A 24,396-nucleotide genomic window follows, 5' to 3' on the forward strand; every position below is an offset into this window, starting at 1 on the left:
AAAATCTATAATAAACTTGTCTAAAAGCAAATAATTAAAATAAACGGTCCTGGAGCCTAAATTTTTGAAAAAGTTAAAAATAGTATCATGAACAGTTGAGAGAAAATTAAGAGTCTGATTCAACCATTCATGCGCATTTATAAATTTATCACTTTTAAGAAAATTAAGCACTAGAGGTTATACAACTTGAGTCCTAATAAATCAAAATTAGTTGTTCTTAAAAATAGTGTATTAAATGTTAAGTTTATCGTCAATTTAGTTAATTCTAATAAAGTTAATACTTCAAGTCTTTTTAATTTTTACAAAACTTTGTAGCCTAAAATATAAAAAATTAAACTTAGAGTATGACAGATGTTATAGTATTTTTTTGCATTTAAGGAATTAAATAGCATTTATACTATTAGTTTTAGTATTATAATAGTAAGAAAAATTGTACTTTGTTAAAGCAAGTCTAAAATAGTCTATTACAAGTGTGTAATAGTTATTGAGTTTTATTTAAAGAGATGCTTGATGTCGGGAAATTTTTTGCTAAAAAACTAATTTATTTGCGGTTATTTGTACTTATACTTTTATCTATGCAGTTTTAGTGTTAGGTGCACAATTTTATTTGCGAAAGAGCATTATACTTCTACTTCTAAGTGCACGATATATGTTGCAACTAACAAAAGTCGCATAGAGGCGTAAAATTTCGATCTTTTAAGTCAAGTGCATAATGATTTTTTTGAAGATGTTGCTACTAACGTAAATCGTCAGGAAACGCAGTATTTTAGTTCAAAATTGTCAGCTATTGAGTCGTCAAAAGAGCGCAAGTATCACTTTTTTTAAGCATAAAATCGAAAAATAAGAACCGCATTAGAATTTAGAAAATTACAACAGCAGAAAAGTTGTTTTCGATAACGTCTGAGTTTTAGTTTATAAAACAAATTATCCTCTGTGTTAACACCTACTAGTTTATTGTTTTGATATGCTGAATGATTGATCTAAAATGTAGATTGTATTTTTTAAATCAGAATGTTGCTGAAGTTTAAAAAATAGGTTTATATGAGTTTTTATCTTTTTAGTCGTAAAATGGCAAGTCATTTTTTAATTTTTATTACTCGTATCAAGTTCTAGTAAAAAACTGTGTTTAAGTTTTTCCATTCGAAAGAAATCAAAAATAAATTCCCTTTAACTTTGGCAGTCGTATTTTGTTAAAAAAGTTGCTGCTTTTGCATCTTTGTGAACTTTGTTTGATACAAATAATTATTTGTCGTTTATTAAGCACAGCTTTTAAGCACACCTTACACCTTGCTACTGCTTAAAAATGAGTATGTTGTTTATAAGTACAACGATGGACAATAGAAGGTATAAACATTACGTGTTTCACTTTATTTTATGAAGTCACAATCAAAAACTCCTGCGGTCTTTGTTTTTAAAGTTAATCGATGTGATTGTTGCTGGTTCTACAAAACCGGTTAGAAGACAGTAAACCGAAAAGTTTCCTAGAAAAACAAGATCGTTGTCCATACCAGTGAAGATTGAAGTTTCACAACAAATCGTTCCCTCCCTTATTAACCACCGTGTCATTTTGTCGCTGTGCTAAAGTGACCCTCCGTGCCAAAGTGACGCACCGTGTCGTTTTGTCGCTGTGCCAAAGTGACCCTCCGTGTCAAAGTGACGCACCGTGTCGTTTTGTCGCTGTGCCAAAGTGACCCTCCGTGCCAAAGTGACGCACCGTGTCGTTTTGTCGCTGTGCCAAAGTGACCCTCCGTGCCAAAGTGACGCACCGTGTCATTTTGTCGCTGTGTCAAAGTGACCCTCTGTGCCAAAGTGACGCACCGTGCCAGAGTGACGCACCGTGTCATTTTGTCGCTGTGCCAAAGTGACGCACCGTGTCATTTTGTCGCCGTGTCAAAGTGACCCTCTGTGCCAAAGTGACGCACCGTGTCATTTTGTCGCCGTGTCAAAGTGACCCTCCGTGCCAAACTGACGCACCGTGCCAAGGTGACGCACCGTGTCATTTTGTCGCTGTGCCAAAGTGACGCACCGTGTCTATTTGACGACCGTGTCATTTTGTCGCTGTGTCATTCTGACCCGCTCCCAATAAAACATGGGTCGGCAGCCCCTTATTAGTAATGGACTAAAAAATTGTTTGTGGGACGCTCTTAATTAAAATGTACCAACAAAAAACACTATTTGTATTAAAAATTTGATAAAATGTTCAATAATGAGGCCCTTTTAATTATAAATTTTTATATTAAGAGCCTAGTTGTAATCCTTGCTATTTTTTAAAGTTAAATTGAACTTAAAAGTACATCGTTTGTCGCAGATTGTTGCTTTAAGGGTCGCATTTAGCCCGCTGGCCGCAGTGTGCCGACCCCTGCACTAGATAATTAACTATGTGTTTATTTTCACTGAAGCTAAGGTCGATATTTATTAATTTGCACAAACTCTACTAGTTCTTAAAAAACTAAGGTGTTAGGGTTTGAAATTGTATAAAGTAAAAAAACACAAAGTTTTGTTTATCAACGAGTTTTATATGCTGGTCATAATTTTTATATGATATTATTGTTAAAATTTGTTTCAATTAACTACATGAAAAAAAAATTAACTTTATCAAAAGCTTTAAACAAGTCAGGAAATTATTTGAGAATAATAAAATTTTAAATCCATAACTATACATTAATAAAATATAACACATTTTTCATATAGCTACTGAAGAAATACTTTTTTATTTGTAACTAACAGTTTTTGTTTTTGTAGAAACTATATTCTTTCCCTATATATATATATATATCTAATTGTTTAAATTTACTTTTTACTGAATCTTTTTCAGTAGAATTTTGCAAATAATTTTTTAACAGGTATTTAATAAGTCTGTCATGCAAAAGATACGTGCTTATCAATGTAAATTACTGTTAACAACAAGTAATATTTTATTGTTTTTTTTTTAATCTTAACAACAAAAAGTAATTACTTCTAGGCAAGGATAATAAAACGAATCTTCATTTTTTTTTTTGCAAAGGCTAAACAGTCAAAGGCTTTAGAAAGTTAAGTTTGGCAAATTTGTTTTATAGTTTGTTTTCCTTCCAGTTATTTTGTTGCCAGAATTTTGTGCAAATTTCGACTGTGCTTGTTTTAAATTAAAGTTCATGTAAATTTGCTCGACTTTTGCGAAAGTGAACGCTTTTATAACATTTATTTGTTTGTTTTTTATTTGTTTATTCACATGCTACGAAAAGGTATGCAGTTATGTTATAAGTTTGTTAGGTTTATTTTACGATTTTATAAAGTTACTGCACTTTTGTGTATAAAGGTGAACTTAATCTTTAAAACATATTCTATTTGAATAAGATTTTAATTATAACTGAAAAACTAGAAACTGAATATAAGTAAAACATTGTTTTATAACAGAATTCTTTGAAGTATAATATATCTAAAGGTGAACGGTTATTTTAAACAAAGTTCAGCCATTTAATTCTTTTAGATCTTAAAAGTTTAACAAATAGTTATGTCATTACTTTTATATTTAACCTTCCATATTGAACTTTGTTCTGCAGTTGAGACTTAATGTATTAAATTTTCTTCAAAAGTATTAACAATTCATTTTGGAATATACAACAGTTTTATAAATAATACTTATAACCTTAAAAAATTTCAAAGTTTACTAAATTTTGCTTTTGCTTACTTTTGTAACTAAAAAAGTACTGAATAGCTTTTCACAAAGTGTTCAACTTTAGTTTATTTGTTAAACAGTACAAACCTTAAAACAACTTTATTATATTACAACCTTAGAAATGTAATGACAATTTCTGTTGTAAGACATAAAAAAAGACATGGGCAGTATCCTTATAACCTCTAAAAAAGTTATTTCGTAATTAGAAATTTAAGTTGAAAAGGGATATCCTTAAAATGTACATAGGTTAATGTACACAATATTTCCATTTTTTCAAAATTTAAAAAGCATTTATAACTTTTAATTATTAAGTATAAAACTTTATTTACACAAATTTTGTTGAATATTTCGCATTAGCTTGTTTTGAAAAATTTTACTTTCAGTCTATAGTAGAGTACATAGTGACAATTAAAATAACTCGTGCAGAGTAATTAAATAAAGCAATATAAAAATTATATGTTCATTTATCTCTTTCACAACCACAGTCTGCAAGCACACACCACAATTTAATTTATTTTTTCAATAAAACCTCAAGTTTTATTCACAGATCGTCAAATGAAATCAATGTTTATCTAGTTTTGTTTTTCACACTTTTCTAAACTTTATTGAAATTTTCTATAGATTCTGTGCTGATTCTCAAAGATTATTTGCAATATTTTATTTTTTATTGCTCACCATGTCTTTTATACTTTAAATTTCTATAAAAATCTATTATTCAGAGAACAAGAGTATCTTAAATTAAAAAGTAAAATAATTAATTCACTAGAACTTACAAAAACAACTAACTATGGTAAAATGGCAATGGGATAATCAATTTTTTGTACTGTAAATAAAATCTAAAAAAAAGTGAGTTTAAAAATACAATTTATTTTTTTTTTTGAAAAACTTTACCTTGATCATCGTTATTTGTATTGCTGTGATAATTTATTGAAATCAAAATTTAAAGCATATAGGTTAACATCGATTGTTGGTTTGTTGGTTATTGATTTATCTTTACACTTTGGTGTGTTGGTGTTTGAAGTTCATTGAATCTTATATTAAAAACAACTATGAGTTTTGTATACACCCATACTTCATTGTCATTATTATCAAAGTTTAAACTTGAGTTAGAAAAAAATGTTTGTTTACTAACAAATTTGCTAGCTCATAATTAGTAATCACTTTAGCAATTATGTCTAGCCAGTTTGAATTATATAATAACACGTTTTATAACATAGAATCATAGAAAAAATTCATACCTCAGGTTTACATATCTGTCTAATATTCACAAATTAAGGTTATTATAAAAACAATTAGTAAAAAACATATTTTGAAAAATAATATTTTGAACATTCCCGCTTCGTATATTCTTTTACAATCATATTTAAACTTTGTTCAGTCAATTTAACATAAAAAACTTAATTGAAATATATAAATACTATGAGCATTTAATTAAACTTAAAAGAAACTAATCATTGAGCTAAGCATTTTGTATATACAAAATCAATTGAACACGTCATAATGAATTAATGTATACGTCACACGTGGAAATAATCAATTTCTCTGAAACCTCTTATTTGCATTGCAAATTAGATTCTTAGATAAAATGGATTGAGATTAGATTAGGTTGAAATACTAATTACAAACAAAACAATAGGCTAAAGGTCAAAAGAAAAAGAACTGAAAAAAATTTTAATCACTACAAAAGTTTAGGCATCTAATTTCAAAATTTAAAAAAAAGTTGGTAACTATCAAATTGTGGTTCAATTAAGAAACAATATTACTAGTTTTTATTTAATCAGAAACAAAGCTAAAAAACAAAGTAAGTTAGAAAATATCAACTTCTATCTACGTCATGTATTGAAAATTAAGAGCGTCTTAAGAGCCTCTCATCTGCGTGAAAGTTTCAATTTAGATAAGTGTAAGATGGAAATATAAAATGAGAGGGAAAAGCTAAGTTGATAATCTGTATAAATTATTGAAACCATTTCGCTCGCCTTTTCGCATGAAGTCTTTGGTTGGCTAGGACAGTTTTTTTTTCTTCTTATTTAGATTTGGTGTTTCTAGTTTTGTATAAACATACTTAAATATGCGATTTCTGCGTAGATAAAGTTTTCAGTACATTACAAACTAAAAAACTTTTAATTATGTAAAAATAATTCTGCTGAAACACTGAAAATATTACTAGTTAGAACAAATTGGCATATACAAAAGCTTCTCATATTTTACAAACACTAGGTATAAGTTATATGATTTTTTACATTAAATACTTGTATAACTAAGTTTTACTTTATTTTTTATTTTTTGGTTATGAGCATAATCTAATTTTTTTAGTTTCTGTAGAAGATGTAGCTATTGTAAATAAGACTAAACACTTTTTGAAAAGCAATATTCAGTTAGTTTTTTGGTATTAAGAAAACTATTTTACTTTAATAAAATATTTACATTTAATTCTACTTAAAAATGACGTTATTTATCTTGTATAAAATACTTTTAAATTCATTGGTATTTTAAATTTATACCTGTGTTAGTTGAAGTTATATTTTTAAATAATTTCATACGGTGCTATATTAATAAAAAAAAATGAATTTAATCAGTACTATACTAAATATATTAAAGTTGAGAATGTTCCTAAAATTAGCAGCTCAGTATAACTTAAAAAGCAATTAGTGTTTATTTTTTTGTTTATTTTTTAGCTTTCAACTGTTTCTTAAATATTTGACACTTATGTGTAAATAGTTTAAAATAACACTATCATTTAATAAATTTGTAAAATTTTGTTTTTAAGTTATAAATAGGTTGAATAAATATTAAATTAATTTTTTTAATTTAAAGTAAAAAGAAATATTAGTTTAATCTTGTAAATTCACTACTTTTTAAGAATTTTAAACTAATAAAGTTTTGTTATACTGATTAAAACATAAAATATTAATTACTAATATCTATTTGGAAATGTTTTTGAGTAAAAAACGATTATAATGTTTTAATTGAATATGATAAATTTTTGCAGATAAATTTTTCTAGTTTAAAAAGTTTGATGACGTATAAACTTTTATATGCATTATACTTTCTAGGTTTTCACATATGAGTATTTATTTTTTTATTTGATTTTAATTTGTTTTTCATTATATATTTTTCTATATTTCTACCATTTTGCTATGGTTTAAAAACAAAGTTATAAACTTTTGTTAGAATTTTTTTGTATGGTTTATTTTTCTCATAAGTATCAAATGTATAATGAAAAAATGCTTCAAGCTAATTTAGCATCATAAATTGATTTTTTGATAAACCGCCAAAAATTATGCACGGCCAAAAGTGTTATTGTTTAAAATTATACGAAAAATAAATATTATTGTGAAAGTGTTATTATAGATTTGTTATTTATCAAAATATTATTTGTTTAACTTAACTACGTTGTATATATAAAAAAATTATTTTTTATTAAAATTAGCAATTGTTTAAAAAGACGTATACATTTAGCATGGCTAAGTTTTATTTGACTTAATTGAAACTTAAAGCAAAGTTATAGGTATCATAACTCCGACATACATAACAATTTTTTTTTTTAAGTTTCGAAGTAAATTTAATTTATTAAAAACTAGTTGAAACAAAATATATGGTATAAAATCATTATTTTATTTAAGTTGTAAAAAATTCTACGTTTTGAAAAGTCGTAATGAAATTAAAAAAATATTAATGTAAACGTTTTATTTCAAAAAATATTTTAACTTGTATTAAATTATTTTTTTCAATATAAATATTACCCTAGAAAATATGATTTTAAAATTATTGCTTTCTTTTTTGCTTTTTTATGAAAATTTGCTCATGTTTACTAATTTTCTGAACAAATTAATTGATAAATTTTAATAAATAAAAAATGTTAAATTGTAACGTATTTTTAAACTATTTTTTTGTATTTGTAAATGAATTGAAAGTTGGTTAATCTTTTTTTTTCAGATAAACTTGAACCTGATAGCTGAGCCAAATGAGAAATTCTTTTCTTCGGTTCTTCAGAAGGGTCAGGCTCATTATGACGTCATAGTGACAACGAGAATCAGCCACGATCAACCGTCGCACGTTCGTATGATCGAGTGTCTACAGGAAAATAAGGTTTAAATAATATTGGATGATATAAAAATAATATTTTTTTAAATTTATTGCAGTGGGGAGTCAAAGTATTTTTTTACAACTGTTAACTTGAAAGCTTAAGTTTGAAAAATTAGTTAAGGGCATATCAGGGGATAAGGCACTTTTTAAATGTTGATCTTACTTTAATGATCTTTAACTAAGCTAGCGGTTGCTTTTTACCGTTTTGTAAAATTCTAACTAATTTTTGAGACATGAGGGTGCAAAGTCGGAATAGGTTCCTTATGAAAGGACCAAAGTAAAAAGGCATAAAAAGACTATTTCATTTGAATTATATCTTCTCCTGAAGTTTTTAAGCATTGTTTCTGAAACTTTTTCAGTTTAATCTAACTAAATAAAAGATATTTCTGTTTTAGGAATTGTTTTTTTGAGTAAAATCTTTTTTAATGACTATTTTCATATTTTAGCCGTGAGATTCTTAAATTTAATTTTTTTAAGTTTTACAATAGTAATTTTTTTATTAATAGAAGGAAAATTTCCTGAAAGTTTATGGTTAATTGGCAAAAAATTAAGAAGAAGATAGATTTTTAGTGAATTTTTGAAAATTCTAAGAAAATCGGCATTGAAAATTTTTCCTCCATACTGTTGTATCGGAAGCTTTTTACGCAACTGAAGATATCTCAAAATTTAATGAATATGTTTTTCATTCTGTGAAAAGTATGTTATAGTATATAATTATAGCTTAAACGGCAAAAACATAAGACCGCTTTTTTGTTAATTTATCAGACGATTATAAATTCGTCCAAATTCTAATTTTTAAGCATAAGTAATAAAATTATGTGGAAACTTGCCACAAGTAGCTCAAAAGATTTTAAATGTTAGAATTTTGAAAGTGTTAAAAATAAAATTTCAAAAAACTAAGTAAAATTAATAAATAATAGTAATGGACTTACTATAAAATAAATGTTAATGAAATATTAGTTCAAAATCAAGTACAAGTTAGGTTTTAAACACAATTGTACTTTTTTCGCTGTTTAAGTTTGTATTTTCCAAAAAGAATATTTTTAACTCCAATATTGATCCATTCTTTTTAAAAGTTTTTTAAGCGGTAAAAAGTGTCTGCTAGCATAGATTAAACTCTACAATTTAAAATCAACTTGTATAAAACAAGGTAAAGTTTCTCTTGTAAACACAAAATTTGTAATAATAACAAAAAAATAAATAATAGGAGTTGAATTCAGTAAAAAATTTAAATATTAAAGACTCTAATTAGCTAAAATTTATTAAAACTTACTAGTTTTTTGATTAGATAGATATTATTGATAAGCAAAGTTTGTATCTTGAGATTTTTGAAAATTATTTATAAAACTTATTTTCAAAACTGAATAAACCCCTTAAAGTAAAGTTGTTATACTTCTTTTTACTAAAGCTTATCTGCTTTGTAACTTGTTTATGTTCAAAAAATAGAATAAGCTGCTTGTTTTTAGCTATCGATTTTAATATATGGCATTTTTGTAAATGGTATCAGAGATTTATTTTGATAGAATTTATTTTATAAAATCGATAAATAAGTTGTACGTATTTAGCTACTAGCTGTACTAAACCACACCTTTTGAATTAAACATTTGTTTTATTTCTGTTTTAAAAACTAATGCAGAAAGTTATGTTGTGTTTTTTCGGAAAGTTTTCCTTTTCAAACTACTTTAACATGTTCAAGGAATTTTTAATAGTGTAAAAAAGGTTTTACAGGTTAAACTTACTCAATACTTCTATCTAACTATTTGTAAAGATTTTTTTTGATAATGATTTCATTTGTTTTATATATATATAGGTTTTTTATTTATTATAGAGCTGTAAATAAACATAGTTTTTAATCTGTTATAATAAGAATATTAAACATTATTATTAAGTTTAGATACCGTCTAATTGTTTCATTTACCATAAGAAAAGCTTTGTTTTTTGTTTTCCTGGAAATGTATTTTAAATTATTATATGAATGGAGTGTGACTTAAGTACATGAACTTATAAAACAACATTTTTTTTTCAAGTGCCAGAAAGTTTTGATTACAGTTTGCATTGTTAATTTGAAATTAATTGCTACGAAATTTCAAATTAATATTTTATTAAACATGTTTGAACAGTTTAAATTTATTCATCATGCCCATATGTTTAATATAGTTTTAACTTATGTTTAAAATAAATTTGTTATATTATCATAAATTAGTAATTTTTTTTCTGTAATAAGTAAGTAATTTCAGTTTTGCTGGACTCAAAAAAACGAGTAATCTTAAAACGCAAATTTTTATTTTTCTTCTTCTAAAAGTTAAAAATTAAGTAAAATTTAGTTTTGTGAATCTGACTTTTAACAAAAAGTGAAAAAGTTTTTGAGTTCATTTAAACTTTACTGTTTTGCTATGTAACATATAAACAGAACTGAAGTTTTGAATAAAAATGGTTGGAAAAAAATCTTTCATGGTTTTGTTTAAATTTATAATGTTTGATCCAATTTTTCGGCTAAGATTAAATTGTTGAGTTTTTGTTGACATTGAAATTAAGCTTATTTAATTATTTTTTGTTCTTTTATAAGCTAGCTTTGTATAAAAAAAAAGGTTACTTTTGTATAAAAATATGTTAGTACTAGTGAAAAAATTAGGAAAAAGTAGATAAAAATTAGATTTTTTTCATAAATACTATGGTTAAAATATTTAAAACTTTTAAAGGATTTCCAGGATTATCCTGATGACTTGTATTTTTGTTTTATTACTACTAATATATTTTGATTAAGATATTAATTAGTATTTAATTATTTAAAGAAAGATATAAACTTTTATATAAGATACAGGTTTAAAAAAAAGTTATTAATAGTATGATAATTAAAACAGAAGTTTTAACTTGTTTTAAAAAAATTATATAGCCTTGTAGTGATTAATTTCCTATTTTAGTTTAAAATTAAATTTAGTCAATTATACAATCTTTTAATATTCTCGGTTGAAATTCTGTTCTGTACTTATAATTTAATAAATGCAAACAAACTCAATAAAACTTTATTATTTTATTTTTTTATCTACAGATGATAGTCGAGGGATCGGTGATTATCAGCGACAAGGTCGTTCACTTCAGCGACCCTACTTTCTTGTTGCATGTCAGGGAAAGTCCCTTGTATCAAACTACTTACCACCAGATGGCGTTGGAGCACTGCACATACGACGTTCTGGACGCCATCGAAGTTTGCAAGTTCGTCGAGAAACCGGACCCTGAATTATCCCAAAATCATAACCAGAAATTTTAATTAATTTTTCCGTAGCTCTGAGACAGGGGTCGGCAGCCTTTTTAAAAGTCGTGGGTCGCATTATATAAATAAAATTATTCTGCGGGATGCAGTTATTTAAAAAAGTTGTAAAAATCTGTATAAAAATGTTATTTTAAATCAAAATTGTGGTAAAATAAGCAATATAAGAGCACTTATAAACAGTATTTGTTAAATTATAAGCCTAGTTGTAAGTTATTACCACAACAAGATTCTTTTTATTGTTTTTAAAAACATCTTTTTAGCTGAAAAGCCTTTTGCGGGCAGATCTTAGCTTTATGGGCTGCAATTTGCCGACCCCTGCTCTAGAAAGTAGTTATTACAATGCGTTTAATAGTTGTATGTAGCAGTCATTTGTAGAAACTAATTTAAGAGATTTTATTTCATAAAGTAAACTTTTTTAAAAACTAGACTAGTTTTAAAAATTGAGCTTTTTTAATATATTATTTTAAATTACAATTAGTTAAGTTGATTAACAACTTTTCTACATTTTATTAGCTAGTTTTTGCTTTAGTACTTATGTTGTGAGTTTAGAGTTTTTAAATTTTTATGCTGGCATATTTAATAGTAGAATAACTAATTTTTGTACATTTTGATTAAGTGCTATATGATTTAAATTCAGTGCTAATGATTTATTATACTTAAAATAAGTCGAAGATGAACTTATTTAGGTCCTTGAAAATTTAAAATTATGCTGTTTTAAATATTTTAAAACATTTTAAGTTAAACTTTATAGTTCTGATTAAATGAAAATTATGTTTAGTGCTGTAAAGCTCATTTACATTTTAATGTTATAATTAAGTGCTGTTTAAATTTTACCTAATAAATGTCGAGATTAACTTATTGTAGCTTATTTTATATTTGCTCACTTTTGTTTATTCTTCAATGCAAATAACACTAATACAAACCTTTTGATATATTTCAAATGTTAGCTCATTACATTTTTGAGATTAAATTTTAAAATAACATATTATTTGGTTGCTCCAAGTAAGTATATAAACACACATTAACATTTCAATTTTGATAAAACTTGTGATTGTATTTCAGTCATGTTTTTGGTACTTTTATTAGCTGTTAGATTTGTCTACCATAAAATTTTATTTCATAATTAACTTTAAATGATTACTGTGTAAAACACTATGTTGTAAAAAATAGTGGTACTCAAATTTATTTTTAAAGTACTTTTTAATTTAAGTGAATTGGTATTTTGTAAACTGTAGCTTTTTGAAGAAAACTTTACTGCTGTATAATCTGAATAGCAACTTTTTTCTTCATGTGTTTAAAGTGTGCTCATTCCATTAAATTATGCAAAAAGCTGAAATAACATTTCTTTGTTCTCATTCCAAAAACTAGTTGATTCAAATTATGAGAACAAAATATTTATATCCGTGTACATCTGATTATAATGTTGTTTTTATGCAAGAATTCTAAACAGTGATTATTGATTTTGCACTTTAATTGCACAACGATGTTTACTCTCTCATTTTAAAGTTGTATTGTTAACTTATCTGATTTTTTATTTAGAAAAAAAGTTATCCATTGGCAAATGGTTTTACCTAAATATAGTCAAAGTGTAGTCTTTTTTTAGTTGTCGTGATTTCCTTTGTATTAAATTTTAGATTAGTATTACTTAGTTTTATACATATTTGTAAACATTTAATAATGGTACAAAATGATTTAAATTACTCTTAATAGTTGACTACTGCCAGCAGCCAAAAAATGTAATCGTGATTAACAAAAATAAGTAGGATACAATTTTTCTACAACTACTACTAGAATACAGGGTGGCCACTTAACCTGAAATCCTGGAATTTGACGATTTAGGATATAAAAACCAAGAATTTGAATTTTTTTTAAACAAAAAATATACACTTTAGTGTGTTTAATAAAAATATAAAATAAACATGCAATTTAATTTAAAAGTGTAATCCATTACAAACTATGTATGAACTTAATAAAAAATTGATTGCTCTTGTCTTACAATTTTTTAATATAGTTGATACCCTAGCTTCGTGATTTATTTTAAAAACATTTTTAAGACTTAACTATAGAAATGGCTTTTTAGTTTTATCTCAAGTTTTTGTTTTAAAAGTCTATTTATATAAAAGCAGTATATTTTAATAATAAAAGCCTAGTAGTAGTGTACATAAATATTTAGGTTTAACGATATTATAATACATTTATAAGAGATAACTTATGATTCTTTAAAGTTTTTTTTGTTATTTGTAAAACAAATACTTAATGGTTTGTTGCATTACACACAGTCTATACGGCAGTAAAATTAACTATATAAGCTGAAAGTGTTATAAAGATTTCGTCAACAAACACTTTATTATTATAATCGGTTTTTATGTTGAACTAAGATGAAAAATAAACACACATGTTTGCTTTGTACCATTTTTTATTAATGAATTTTTTAATTGTATATATAAGCTTTATTTTATTAATTAAAATAGCTTCTGATGGACTGGTTTTGATATAAAAGTCGGCAGCACGACTCAATCTTTACCAGGATTTCAAATTACTTGTTCTGCAATTTTCAACAAAACCAATATTCAGCACCCCATCTAAAATTGGCTTGTTTACCTGTTGAAAGTTTTTGTTGAATACTAAATTGAAATTTTGTTTCAATAATTTTACTATGTAAAACAAGCTCTTTAGTTACCTACTGTATATAGAAAAAACGATGATAACTTGGCTTAAGTAATAGTGAGAAATAGTAAAACATTAATTTTATCAAAATCTCAAGAATGACACAAACTTTCCACTAAATCAAAACAAACTAACTTTGCTATTTTTGTTGGTGGTTTTTTTTTTAAATTGTATTTGTGTCACAAAATAAGTAAACCAATACTTATCACCCCTCTAAGTATTGGCTTGTTTACCTGTTGAACAACTTTGTTAAATGTTTAATTAGAGATATTTGAAAAAACTACATTTTTTTAGGCAAGCATCTTAGTTACTTACATTGACTAAAGTTTAAACCTTTAAAAAAAATCTAGTGTTTATTTTTAGATAAATTAAACAATGATAACTTGGTATAAGCAGTAATAAGTTTTTAGATACATTATTTTTAGAAAAATATCAAAGTCATAATAAAGAGTATCAAGAATAACGCAAGTTTTTTATATTTTTTATACTTAAATTAGAACTAACTAACTTTTCATTTTTTGTTGGTGGATTTGATTTTATTTTTGTAGATTGTATTTTTGTCAAATATTTAACAAGACAAACATGACATGTACTAGGTATCACATACTTCCTTCATATTATTCTCTCATGATGGTTTCAGTGTGAAATAATAAAAGTCTGCAGCACGACTTAATTTCGACACCTTCAATCAATCGTTCTTATCTTCAGCAGTTTTCAACAAACCAATACTTATCACCCCCTCTAAATATTGGCTTGTTTACCTGTTGAATAACTTTGTTTAATACTAAACTAAAGATATATTAAAATAGTTTATTGATTTGGAAAAGCATCTTAGTTAGCTACAGTAGTAATCTAAAGACTTATAAACAATTTTGTTGCTTGTTTTTATAAAAATTAAACAATGATAACTTGGCATAAGCAACATTAATTTATTAAAAGTATAAATATAAGGGTTTTTTTAATATTACCAAACAGTATCTAGAACAGGGCTTCCCTAAGTGGGCCATTTCAGAAATTAAAATGGGCTATGGGGTCATGATTCGAAACTTACACAAAATATTCTTGGGTTGATGACGAACATCAAAAAAATTAAAAAAAGGTTTAAGGCGTATTTAAAAGTAGTCTTTTTGAGAAATCTTGTCGGAGGGGCTTAATGAAAAAAAGATTGGGAAAACCTTATCTAAAATATCTCTTTTGATTTCTTAACTAGAATAAATACAAACTAACTGTGCTCTTTTTGTTGGTAATTTTTTTAGGTTGTAGTTGATCGCGTATTCAACAAGACAGACGTAACATATGAAAGGTATGACATATTTCATTGGTATCATTGAAAATATACCAAAAATGACGACATCAAACATAAAACATGCACTTTTTTTTGGGTTTTACCACTTTTTTAACAGGCGTTCTGTAAAAACTTTTTTTTCATTAACTGATTAAAATTTTATTAGAATAGAGTTAATTTTATTTAAAACAGTTTGTAGTGTAAAAACGTGAATAATCTAACTCTAATTGAAATAATATTGCTATATTTTGATTAAATAACTACAATTACTTTAACTATAATTCAAAAAACTAACTCCAGCAGCCTGCTTTTTTCATTCGTTTCTAAAGAAAAATTAACGTTAACTCGTCATCAGTCTTAGTTTTTTTTTATGATTAGCATTTTATTTTGTTTATACCACATCTTTTTAGTTTTAAGCTGAATGCAAACAATTTCAAGTTTTGTTTGTATCATATACATAAGTTATAGATTAAGTTTTTAATTCCAATATAACAATAAGTTTCGAAAGTTTTACAACTTTTTCAAATAAAAGTTTTTTTTTTAACGTACATAACTGCGGTTTAGATATCCTGCAACCATTTAAGTTTTGCTTTCAAAAAATAATTCCATATATACTTAATCATCAGTATCTTAGTACTTTTAAGTATATTTTTAAATTTTAACACGTGCAGAAAAAGTAATAAACTCATTAAATAAAAACAAAGGTAGCTTAAATAAAAACTTTTGATTTCCAATTAGAAAAATTCTAATAGCTTAGTTTCAAACTTACTAGCTCAAACCCAAAACTAATGTTTTCATTAAATAAATCTTTGTTTCTACTTTGTGTTTTGTACAATTCCCTTGACAATTGATCATAATCTTTTAGTACGGCTTTCAACCTATTTTTTTATCAATATCTTTTAATACAATGTTTACAACTTATCTTTCAGATTTATCACAGTGTTTAAGTTGTTTTCATAAAAAATCATCTTGTTCTTTTTTTTACATTTACTAAAATTTCAAACAAACAACAGTAGTTTTACTCACAAATCCATTTTGTTTCCTCCATTAGCTTTTAGAAGAGGTTTTTTCCTCCCCAATTCTTTCAAGAAAATGCTGGCTTCTTCTTTTAAACTGATTTTTTATTAGTTTAACTAAAAATACAACATCTATAACTTGTTAACAAAATTAATACAATGTTAATTTCTTTCATCAAAATAATATTGATGTCTCATCTGTTTATATATTTCACATTCAGTAAAAAGTTTAAACAAATTAAGTTATTAAAAAAAAATTAATCGAAGAACTAACATGTTTAATTCTCTTTCTTTATCCTGTAGAAGATCTTCTTTTTCTTCAATATCTTTTATGAACATGATAGCCTCTTCTTTTAAACTAAATTTTTATTTATTTCTTTAGCAATACAATATCTATCACTTTTTCACTAAATTTATTACGATATTTCAGTGTTTTTCTAAAAAAAATTTATTGTCTCATCTGTTTATACATTTTACATTCAGTAAAAAGTTCAAAAAAATAAAGTTAATAAAAACCACAAAAAACCTTAATCAAAGAACTAACGTGTTTAAATTTTTTTCTTTGTCCTGTAGAAGATTTTCTTTTTCTTCCAATGCCATCTGTGCATTTTGAAGCTGCTCATTAGTTTTCTTTTGTTCTTCTTGAAATTTCTCTCTGTTAAAATAGTTATAATTTAATCTTTATACTTCTATAAGTTTGTAATACACACATTTTGAAACAGCTGTACTTTTCTAAACTTTGTTTGAAAACTTATAGCATAAACCTTTGAATATTTTATATATATTGTTTTAAACCTCGCGTTTTCAATATCCTTTTTAGTTTTGTTGTTTTCAACTTCAAGGTCATTGCTTTTGACAGTTTCTGCTTGTAACTTCTTGTTCAATTCATTCTTTTCCACTAAGGCCTCAACAAGCTGCCCCAACAGACGGCTACCTTCATCAATTTTTTTATCCTTTTCTTTGTTGCTGTCTGTCAAGGCAGCTACCTTCTCCTTCAAAATTGCCTTGTCGTTTTCCAAACCCTCTATTTTTTCAATCATCTTCATATACTCGGATACCTAATCAATTTATTTATAAAACTAAAGCTACAGTTACTTTTTATGCAAACAGTTATGTGCATTTTAACCAAACTCGCTTATACTTTTATTAGAAAAAACAATTGAGTACTTATTTAATAAGTTAAACTTTATTAAACATAGTTTCTAAAAAAATTAAAATCATGCAATAACTTGCGTTAAAAGATATTTTTTTCAGTTTCAATTTGTTTAATTATCAAAAACTTTATCAATTTAAAACTCACATTGATAAGAATCTGATATCCAGATGCAAATTCAACTGAATTGACTGAGTACATCTCTTCTTTTTTTAGATGCTTTGTTAAAGTAAAACTATAACTATCTAGGTTTGGATTTGATTAAAAATAGTTAAAAAACTTTCCTATAAACTTCTCAATTATGACGTACAGAAGTTTCGAACTTTTTATTTTGAATAAATGTAGACAAATATATAAAAATAAGGAAATTAAGTTTTGCATCAAAACTAGAAAAATTGTGCAAAATTTATTGTAGGTGAGTTTTACAATTGTTTAAACTAGGGTCGCCTTTTTTTTAAGTAACCTGCCCAATTCTCCAAAAAAAAATTCTCGCGGGCCCAGTTATTTAGAATAGTTGTAGTAACAAGTAAAATATACTACTTCGAACCAAAAACGAGACAAAGTAAGCAAACTACTAGTAATTGTTAAGTATTAAGTTAAGGGCCTAAATGCATTGTAATTACATTATAAGCATTATTTGATTGCTTTGATAAGGTATGTTTTTAGCTGAAAAGTATATTGCGGACCGCATTTGGCCCACAGGCCGCAGTTTTCATCCTTGGTTTAATGTAGAGACTTTAGAACATTTGCCGACAAACTACAACTCATTGTTGTTTTGATTTTGTAAAGTTTGAGGCACGTACTAATAGTTAAAACTAAATAACTATAAAACATTAGCATAAGTTCTGTTAAAGCGTAATTTTAGATTATAAAAAAAAAGTTGTAGTTATGTTTCATCGTAAATTAAAAAAAAATAAGTTACACTTCACTGCTTTAGAAGTTAAGCAAGACCACGTTAGATAAATGAACAACTTTTTTTGTAACAACATTTGAACCGTTTTAAAATAATTTGATAATTATGTGCAGTACTATTTAATAGAGTTTTGTATATTTTCATGGTTTAAACAGAAAATTTAGTATCAAAATTATCATAATTTAAAACTTCCGTAACTGAAGAAACTAAGGAAGTGTTATGAAATTTATAGTTTTCAAAGTAAACGAGTAAGTTCTTTAAAGTTTTTTACTTTAAATGAACTTCTGTTTTTTTTTTTCTAGTGTACTTACGTTACTAATAACTTTTTGCTTCTCTATGTTAACTAAAATATAATGAATTCTTATTTAGTATTAGAAGCAATTTATAGTTTGAATTAATTTATTCGACAGTTTACTTTTTGTAGAACATTAAATAACTACACATTACTAAGATAAAACAGTAATTGATTTTGAGTTTTGTTGATACTTAGTTTAGATTTTAAATTTTTAGTTAAACTTTTATATAACTTTTAATTTCATTCGAACTTTGACTTGTTGCATTTATTCAAGTTAATTTTTGTTTCTCAAAAAACAATACAAATTTTACCTAACTATGAAAATATAAATTTGAAAGTTTTGTATACGCAACATCTTAGTTTTGTTTATACTTTATTGTATGAATAAGTTTTAATTAGTTTAAACAGCATTTTTAAACTGCAGTTTACTGTTTTGTTAAGTATTTGGTAACATCAGTTTTTTCTCTCACCCAAACCGTTCATAAAAATAGTTAAATGGCACGTTAATTATTATTTAGTAGAAAATATAAAAAATACAAACAAGAGTTAAGTTGTAAGGTACAAAAATATAACTAATGCAAAACAATATTTTTAAAGCTTAACTTATTTAAGTGGTATTTTATTATATTTTGATTTACACTACAAGTTTGACTTACAAAAAATATAATATGGGTCTACTTTGTAAAAGAGGAACTTTTTTTCAAAGGCTTATTCAAATAACTACGCTTTGCTCCAAGAGCTCGTCAGTGTTTAAAATAAAGTAAATGTTTCTGAAAACAGTATATTTATACGTCATGGACAGTAAATTGTTAAAGTAGTGAGCAAAAACAAAATAAATCAAAACTAAATAATATCTTGAAGTTAGTAAAAATTAAGTAAATTGTGATTTTTTAAATGAGAACCATGAGTTAGGAGCTGTATGACACTCAAAATAGTTATTAGTTATTGTTATATGCTTAGTAGGCATGTTCATTTTCGATGGTTTTAAATAGTTTTTAGAAAAATATTAGTTTTTTTTAAGCACTGACGAGCTCTTTGAGTGAAAGTTAGTTTTCAAAATAAACTTTTTTTTTTAAGAAAACTTTAATCTATATATACTTTTTTATTAAAACATAAATCTATAACTCGATAATATTTTAGAATTTATTAAAGTTGTAAGAGTAATCTAAATTTAATTCATTAAAAAAAAATTCTATTGAGCATTTCAACTAAAACACTTGTAATAGAATTCTTAATAAAAGACAAGAAAATTTTAAGTTAAAATTTGCACGTTTTAGCTTCGTTAATTATAAACAACAAGCAAATAAGAATGACATGCACTGATAAGAAACTTGATTCAACATTTGTTACAGTATGTGGTGATTTTATGTTTGTTCACAAGTTCCTAAGTTACGAAGAAGCTTTGGAGTATTGCGAAAAAAACAATTATGAACTAGCTAAAGTTAATATTGTTTCTGGTAAAGTGGATGAAAGTGGTCTTAAAAACTTTACGTTCTTTGATCTTCCCAGCAAAGTCGTAAATTACCGAATAGCATTAAAGTTTAAATACGCAAACGGTACATGGAAAGGAAAATGGTCAAACGGTGAAAATTATGACTTTCAATCTAATGGTAAAATAAAAGAACTTGAAAGTATGTACTCTGATCCAGTTAAAGATAATTGTTACGAAGTCTTCATGCATAGAAACTTCAAAAAAATTAACCTTTGGGAATGTAATCGAAATAAGTACAAAGCATTATGCAGAAAACCTCTTACTAATCCAACCATTGTAGCTTCTACACCAGTGTTTCTTAGTTCGAATGTAACAAACAAACTTATTCACAACACAACTTCTCCTACGTCAAAAAATTATGCAAATCTACCAACAAATGTTTCAACAACACAAGCGAAAGAAGTTGAAAATAAAAAAGTTACTTTACATCTTAATTCTAGCTCTTTTAAACCATTGGAATATTCTATAGTAAAAATAACTTTTGTATCTCAAACTGATATTCAACCTCAAGCTACCACAACTTTTTCGCCAAAGATAAAAATTAAACAAACAAGTGAACCAACTTTGCTCATGAAAACTCCAATAAAATCTTCAAGTTTTTCGATAGGAGGACTAACCGCTGGAATTTCATCTTTTGTGGTTTTTATAATTGTATTGATAGCTTTTGTTTGTATCAAGAAAAGAAAACAAAAAAACAAAAATAACAACCGAAAAGGTAAAAAAACTGCAACATCTCAAATCAAGCATGGTTTAATCAAACCATTCAACCAATTAGTAGATGAAGTCAGAAGTGAAAAAAGCATCAATTTTCGAATCTCGACTAAGTCAGATCGTCGATCAATACAGGGGTTCATAGAAGATAAAATTGCGTATATTGAGATAAATAAAAACAGTGAAATAAATGTTGAGGAATGTAGTAAAGAAATGATTGAAGAAACAAATTCAATTGAGCATTTAGCATCGGATATTGTTTGTTCAGAAAATAAAAACAAAACAGATTCAGATTTTGAATTCTTATATACAAAAATGAGTAAGAAAGCAAATTCAAATGAAACTGAAAACATTGAAGATGTCTTTGAAGACAAAGAAGATATTTATTGTCACATGTATGCTCAAATTGATAAAAGTAAGAAATTAAAAAAAGTTGATGAATAGTATTTTTTCAACAACATATAAATCATTATTTCGCACTTTGTAGTTTTCAATTTTTTAAATAGTGAAAAGTATGTGTTACGACAAAATCAGGACAAAAAACTAAAGTTTTGTTACTTAGTTCTTACTATTAACAAAGTGTAAAGACATTTAATTTTTAAACTGCATTTGTAGATACAGTTTGACTTTTTTAAATAACACAGCTTAAATAAATTCTAAGTATCTTGCTGAAACTATTATACAAGTTTAAAAAAGGTAAAATATCACTATTTAAAGTATAAACTTTTAGTTAAAGTTTATGATTTAATTTTTAAGTTTTAAAAAGTGATAAGCTTGCATGATCTTTTTAATGTAATGGTGTTTTTTGAAGTTCTCAAACGCAGTACAAATTAAAAAAACATTTTATTTTTCTTCAAATTCGCGCTTAAATATTGCTATAAGTTGTATTTGGACATTTTAAATTTTACTGTTCAGAATTGTACAAAATATCAAAGAAATTTTTGTGAACTTCAGTTTTTCAAAACTAAAGAAACATTTGCTAAATATTGGAACATGATTTTAATTCCTGTGTTTTATTTTTAGTGTTTTTGATGTTTTAAATCAATTTTTAAAGTTTTATTTTGTTTTAGTTTAAAACAATGGAACCTTATTTACAATAACAATGATTACAATATTCAAATAACTAAAAACAACTTTTCAAGAAACGTTTGTTTTTTTTTTTGAGTATTCTTTTTAAACATATATTTAAAAGCCCTTTTAAAACTGGGCTGAGTGAACAAATATACTATTCTATTATATATTCTGTTATATATATATATATATATATATATATATAACAGAATATATAACAGAATAGTATATAACAGAACAGTGAAACAATAGTATTTGTAAAACGTAGTGTTTCATTAACATATATATATATATATTTTATATATATATATACACACATGTTAATGAAACACTACGTTTTACAAATACTATTGTTTTACTGTTCTGTTAAACATAACAGCTCTTCAGTTTAACTATTACAAAAGTTATATATAAAAAATGTTTTTTTTGCCTAAATAAAATGCATGTCTACTTTTATATGTAGAGTAACAAGCAGTTGATGTTGAAAAAAACAAGTTGAAATATTAATTTTTAATCGTATTTTTACTTGTCATGGGTTTTTTTATTAAATATTAGACTGCTACTTGCTTGATTTGTTTTAAATTTTTTTGTAAATACTTGACAAAGCTATAAAATATTTGTTTTAACTAAAAGTTGATAAAACTTTTGTCAGTAACTAAAATTGATAAAATTTAAGAAATCATTTAAAAGTCAAATTTTGTACCTAAATTGTAAAATTAATATATTTTTTAAATCAATGAGTTTTTTGAGGTCAGCCTAGTTTTGAATGGTAGTATGTACTTTAAAACTGTATTAAAACCACTATAAAAGTAAAGTTGCTATGTCATAATTATTTAGAAAGCAATACCGTGTAACAAAGTTCAAATTAAGGGAATACTTCAAAATATTCTAATTAAAAAGTAAAACTTTGTTTGATTTGCACAACATTTTTTTTTAATGCGCCGCGGGTTAGAGATTTTTTTTTGCTGACCAGATGCGGCACGCAGTCTGATCGTTGCACGCCCGAAAATTATAACAGGTATTTTCAAACTACTTTTTGTGCGTAAGCTAAGCATTAAACATATGGCTTGCAAAAAACTTTTTTTGTTTGCTGTTGTATGTACCGACTTTTTTTTAAGCTTAGCAAATCATAACTGTATCAGCAAGTTCTTAATATAACTTATATTTGAAAAATATTTCGCTGTTTTATTCTGAGTTCCTCATTGTAAAATTTTATATTTTATTTTGTTGTAACCATTGTATCGGAACTTTTTTTTCAAAAATAAACCAATGTCCCGTAAAATGACAATCCACGTTATTTTGTTAATTCAACCTATCTCATTGCTACTTCGTAAATTTTGCAGACCAGTGTTTAATTTTTTTTTTCAAAATTTTATTGTAAAAGTGTATGTGTAAAAACATACTTTTTAGTTTACAAGTAACGTAAGCTGTTTTAAATATCTGTTAACTAATAAAAAAGGAGATATGTAAGAATATTTTGTATGAAATTATTGTCAGTTTAGCAACAAAATACGAGATGTATTAGTAAAGCTTAAATATTTTGCGAACAAAACTTAAAGATAAACAAAAGCTTGTTACATTAAAGATAAAATTGAAATAAAACTTGTAAAGTAATAAAATTAATTGGTGTTCAAACTCAATTTAAGATCTAAAATCTTAAGTAAGTATAAATTTTTCTAAATTCTATACTAAAAGTTAATCTTTAGATATAGCTAAACGGAAATTATTAGCAAACAAGATAATATGTTTTCCATAAAAAAATGAGTTGGAAAATATCTATTAGCAAAACTTTCAAAAAATAAATAATTAGTTTATTTTGTTATTTTAGTAGAACTTAATAGAAATATTTAATAGTGTTAAAAACTTAAAAGTAATAAAATATAAAACAAACAAGGTTTTCAGAGCAACCTCTAATTTACAACATAAATAAAAATTAAAACTTGAAAAAACTGGTTTAGAAACACCTCTGAATTTTTATTAAATAGTAATTATGTTGAGGCTGGAAATATAAACTATAACTTATGATAAATTAGTTTTTTAGCTTTAGAATTTACTATTGAACAATTTGAGCTTTTACTGAAAAATAATTTATAACGTTAATAACAGTAGCATTGTTGTTAGAAACTATAATAATTAATTTCTAAGTATATAATGATAATAATTAATATAGTTATTTTTTGTATGAAATACGCTTAAAATTTTAATAGTTTAATCAAAATAATTTTGGGAAACAGTTATGAAACTTCCGTGACTGAAAACTGAAGGAAGTAACGCTTAATTTACAACCAGCTTATGGAATACTTCAACTATCAGAATTTTTTATGAATTATTAGTTATGAATATAAATTTCTTTACCTCGTTCTTTTTTGACAACCAAAAGTTACGTTTACTTTTTCTTATATAAAAAAAATAAATTGATTCTTTCTTAATTTTTGAATTTAAGATAGTTTATTTTTTGTATTTTGTAAAGTAAACAATAAGAAACTACGTTTAAATGATTTTTTTTAGTTTAGGTATGAAAATTAATAAAAAAACTAATTATATTCTATGATATGCTAACAGTAAGGACTTTAACTTTTGTAAAATTTATACAGTCTCATAGATACTTTATTTTTGAGTATCAAAATTTCAACTTAAAGGTAAAGTAGAACAAAAGTTTCAAGTGCTTTATAAAAATGTGTCTACAAAAGCACTTATTCTAAAAAATCATATAAGTTTTTTACTACAACAGACATTTGAGCTTTTATTTGTTTTACTTGTTTTATTATTTTGGTACATGAT

At 25.3% G+C, this 24,396-nt stretch overlaps 1 protein-coding gene across 1 annotated transcript in view; it reads left to right on the forward strand.

Annotated features, from left to right (window-relative positions):
• Positions 1-12,653, forward strand: part of LOC145838436 (catechol O-methyltransferase-like) — a 30,936-nt gene extending 18,283 nt beyond the window's left edge. Inside the window, exons 6-7 of the mRNA XM_082946025.1 lie at positions 7,592-7,744; positions 10,791-12,653. Coding sequence (XP_082802151.1) covers positions 7,592-7,744; positions 10,791-11,009 — 372 coding nt within the window. The 3' untranslated portion in view covers positions 11,010-12,653. The remainder of the gene's footprint in view (positions 1-7,591; positions 7,745-10,790) is intronic.
• The last annotated feature ends 11,743 nt before the right edge of the window (positions 12,654-24,396 follow it).

This window comes from Thalia democratica, chromosome 6, assembly GCF_965202585.1.
Source record: "Thalia democratica chromosome 6, ktThaDemo2.hap1.1, whole genome shotgun sequence".
Classification (NCBI taxonomy): domain Eukaryota; kingdom Metazoa; phylum Chordata; class Thaliacea; order Salpida; family Salpidae; genus Thalia; species Thalia democratica.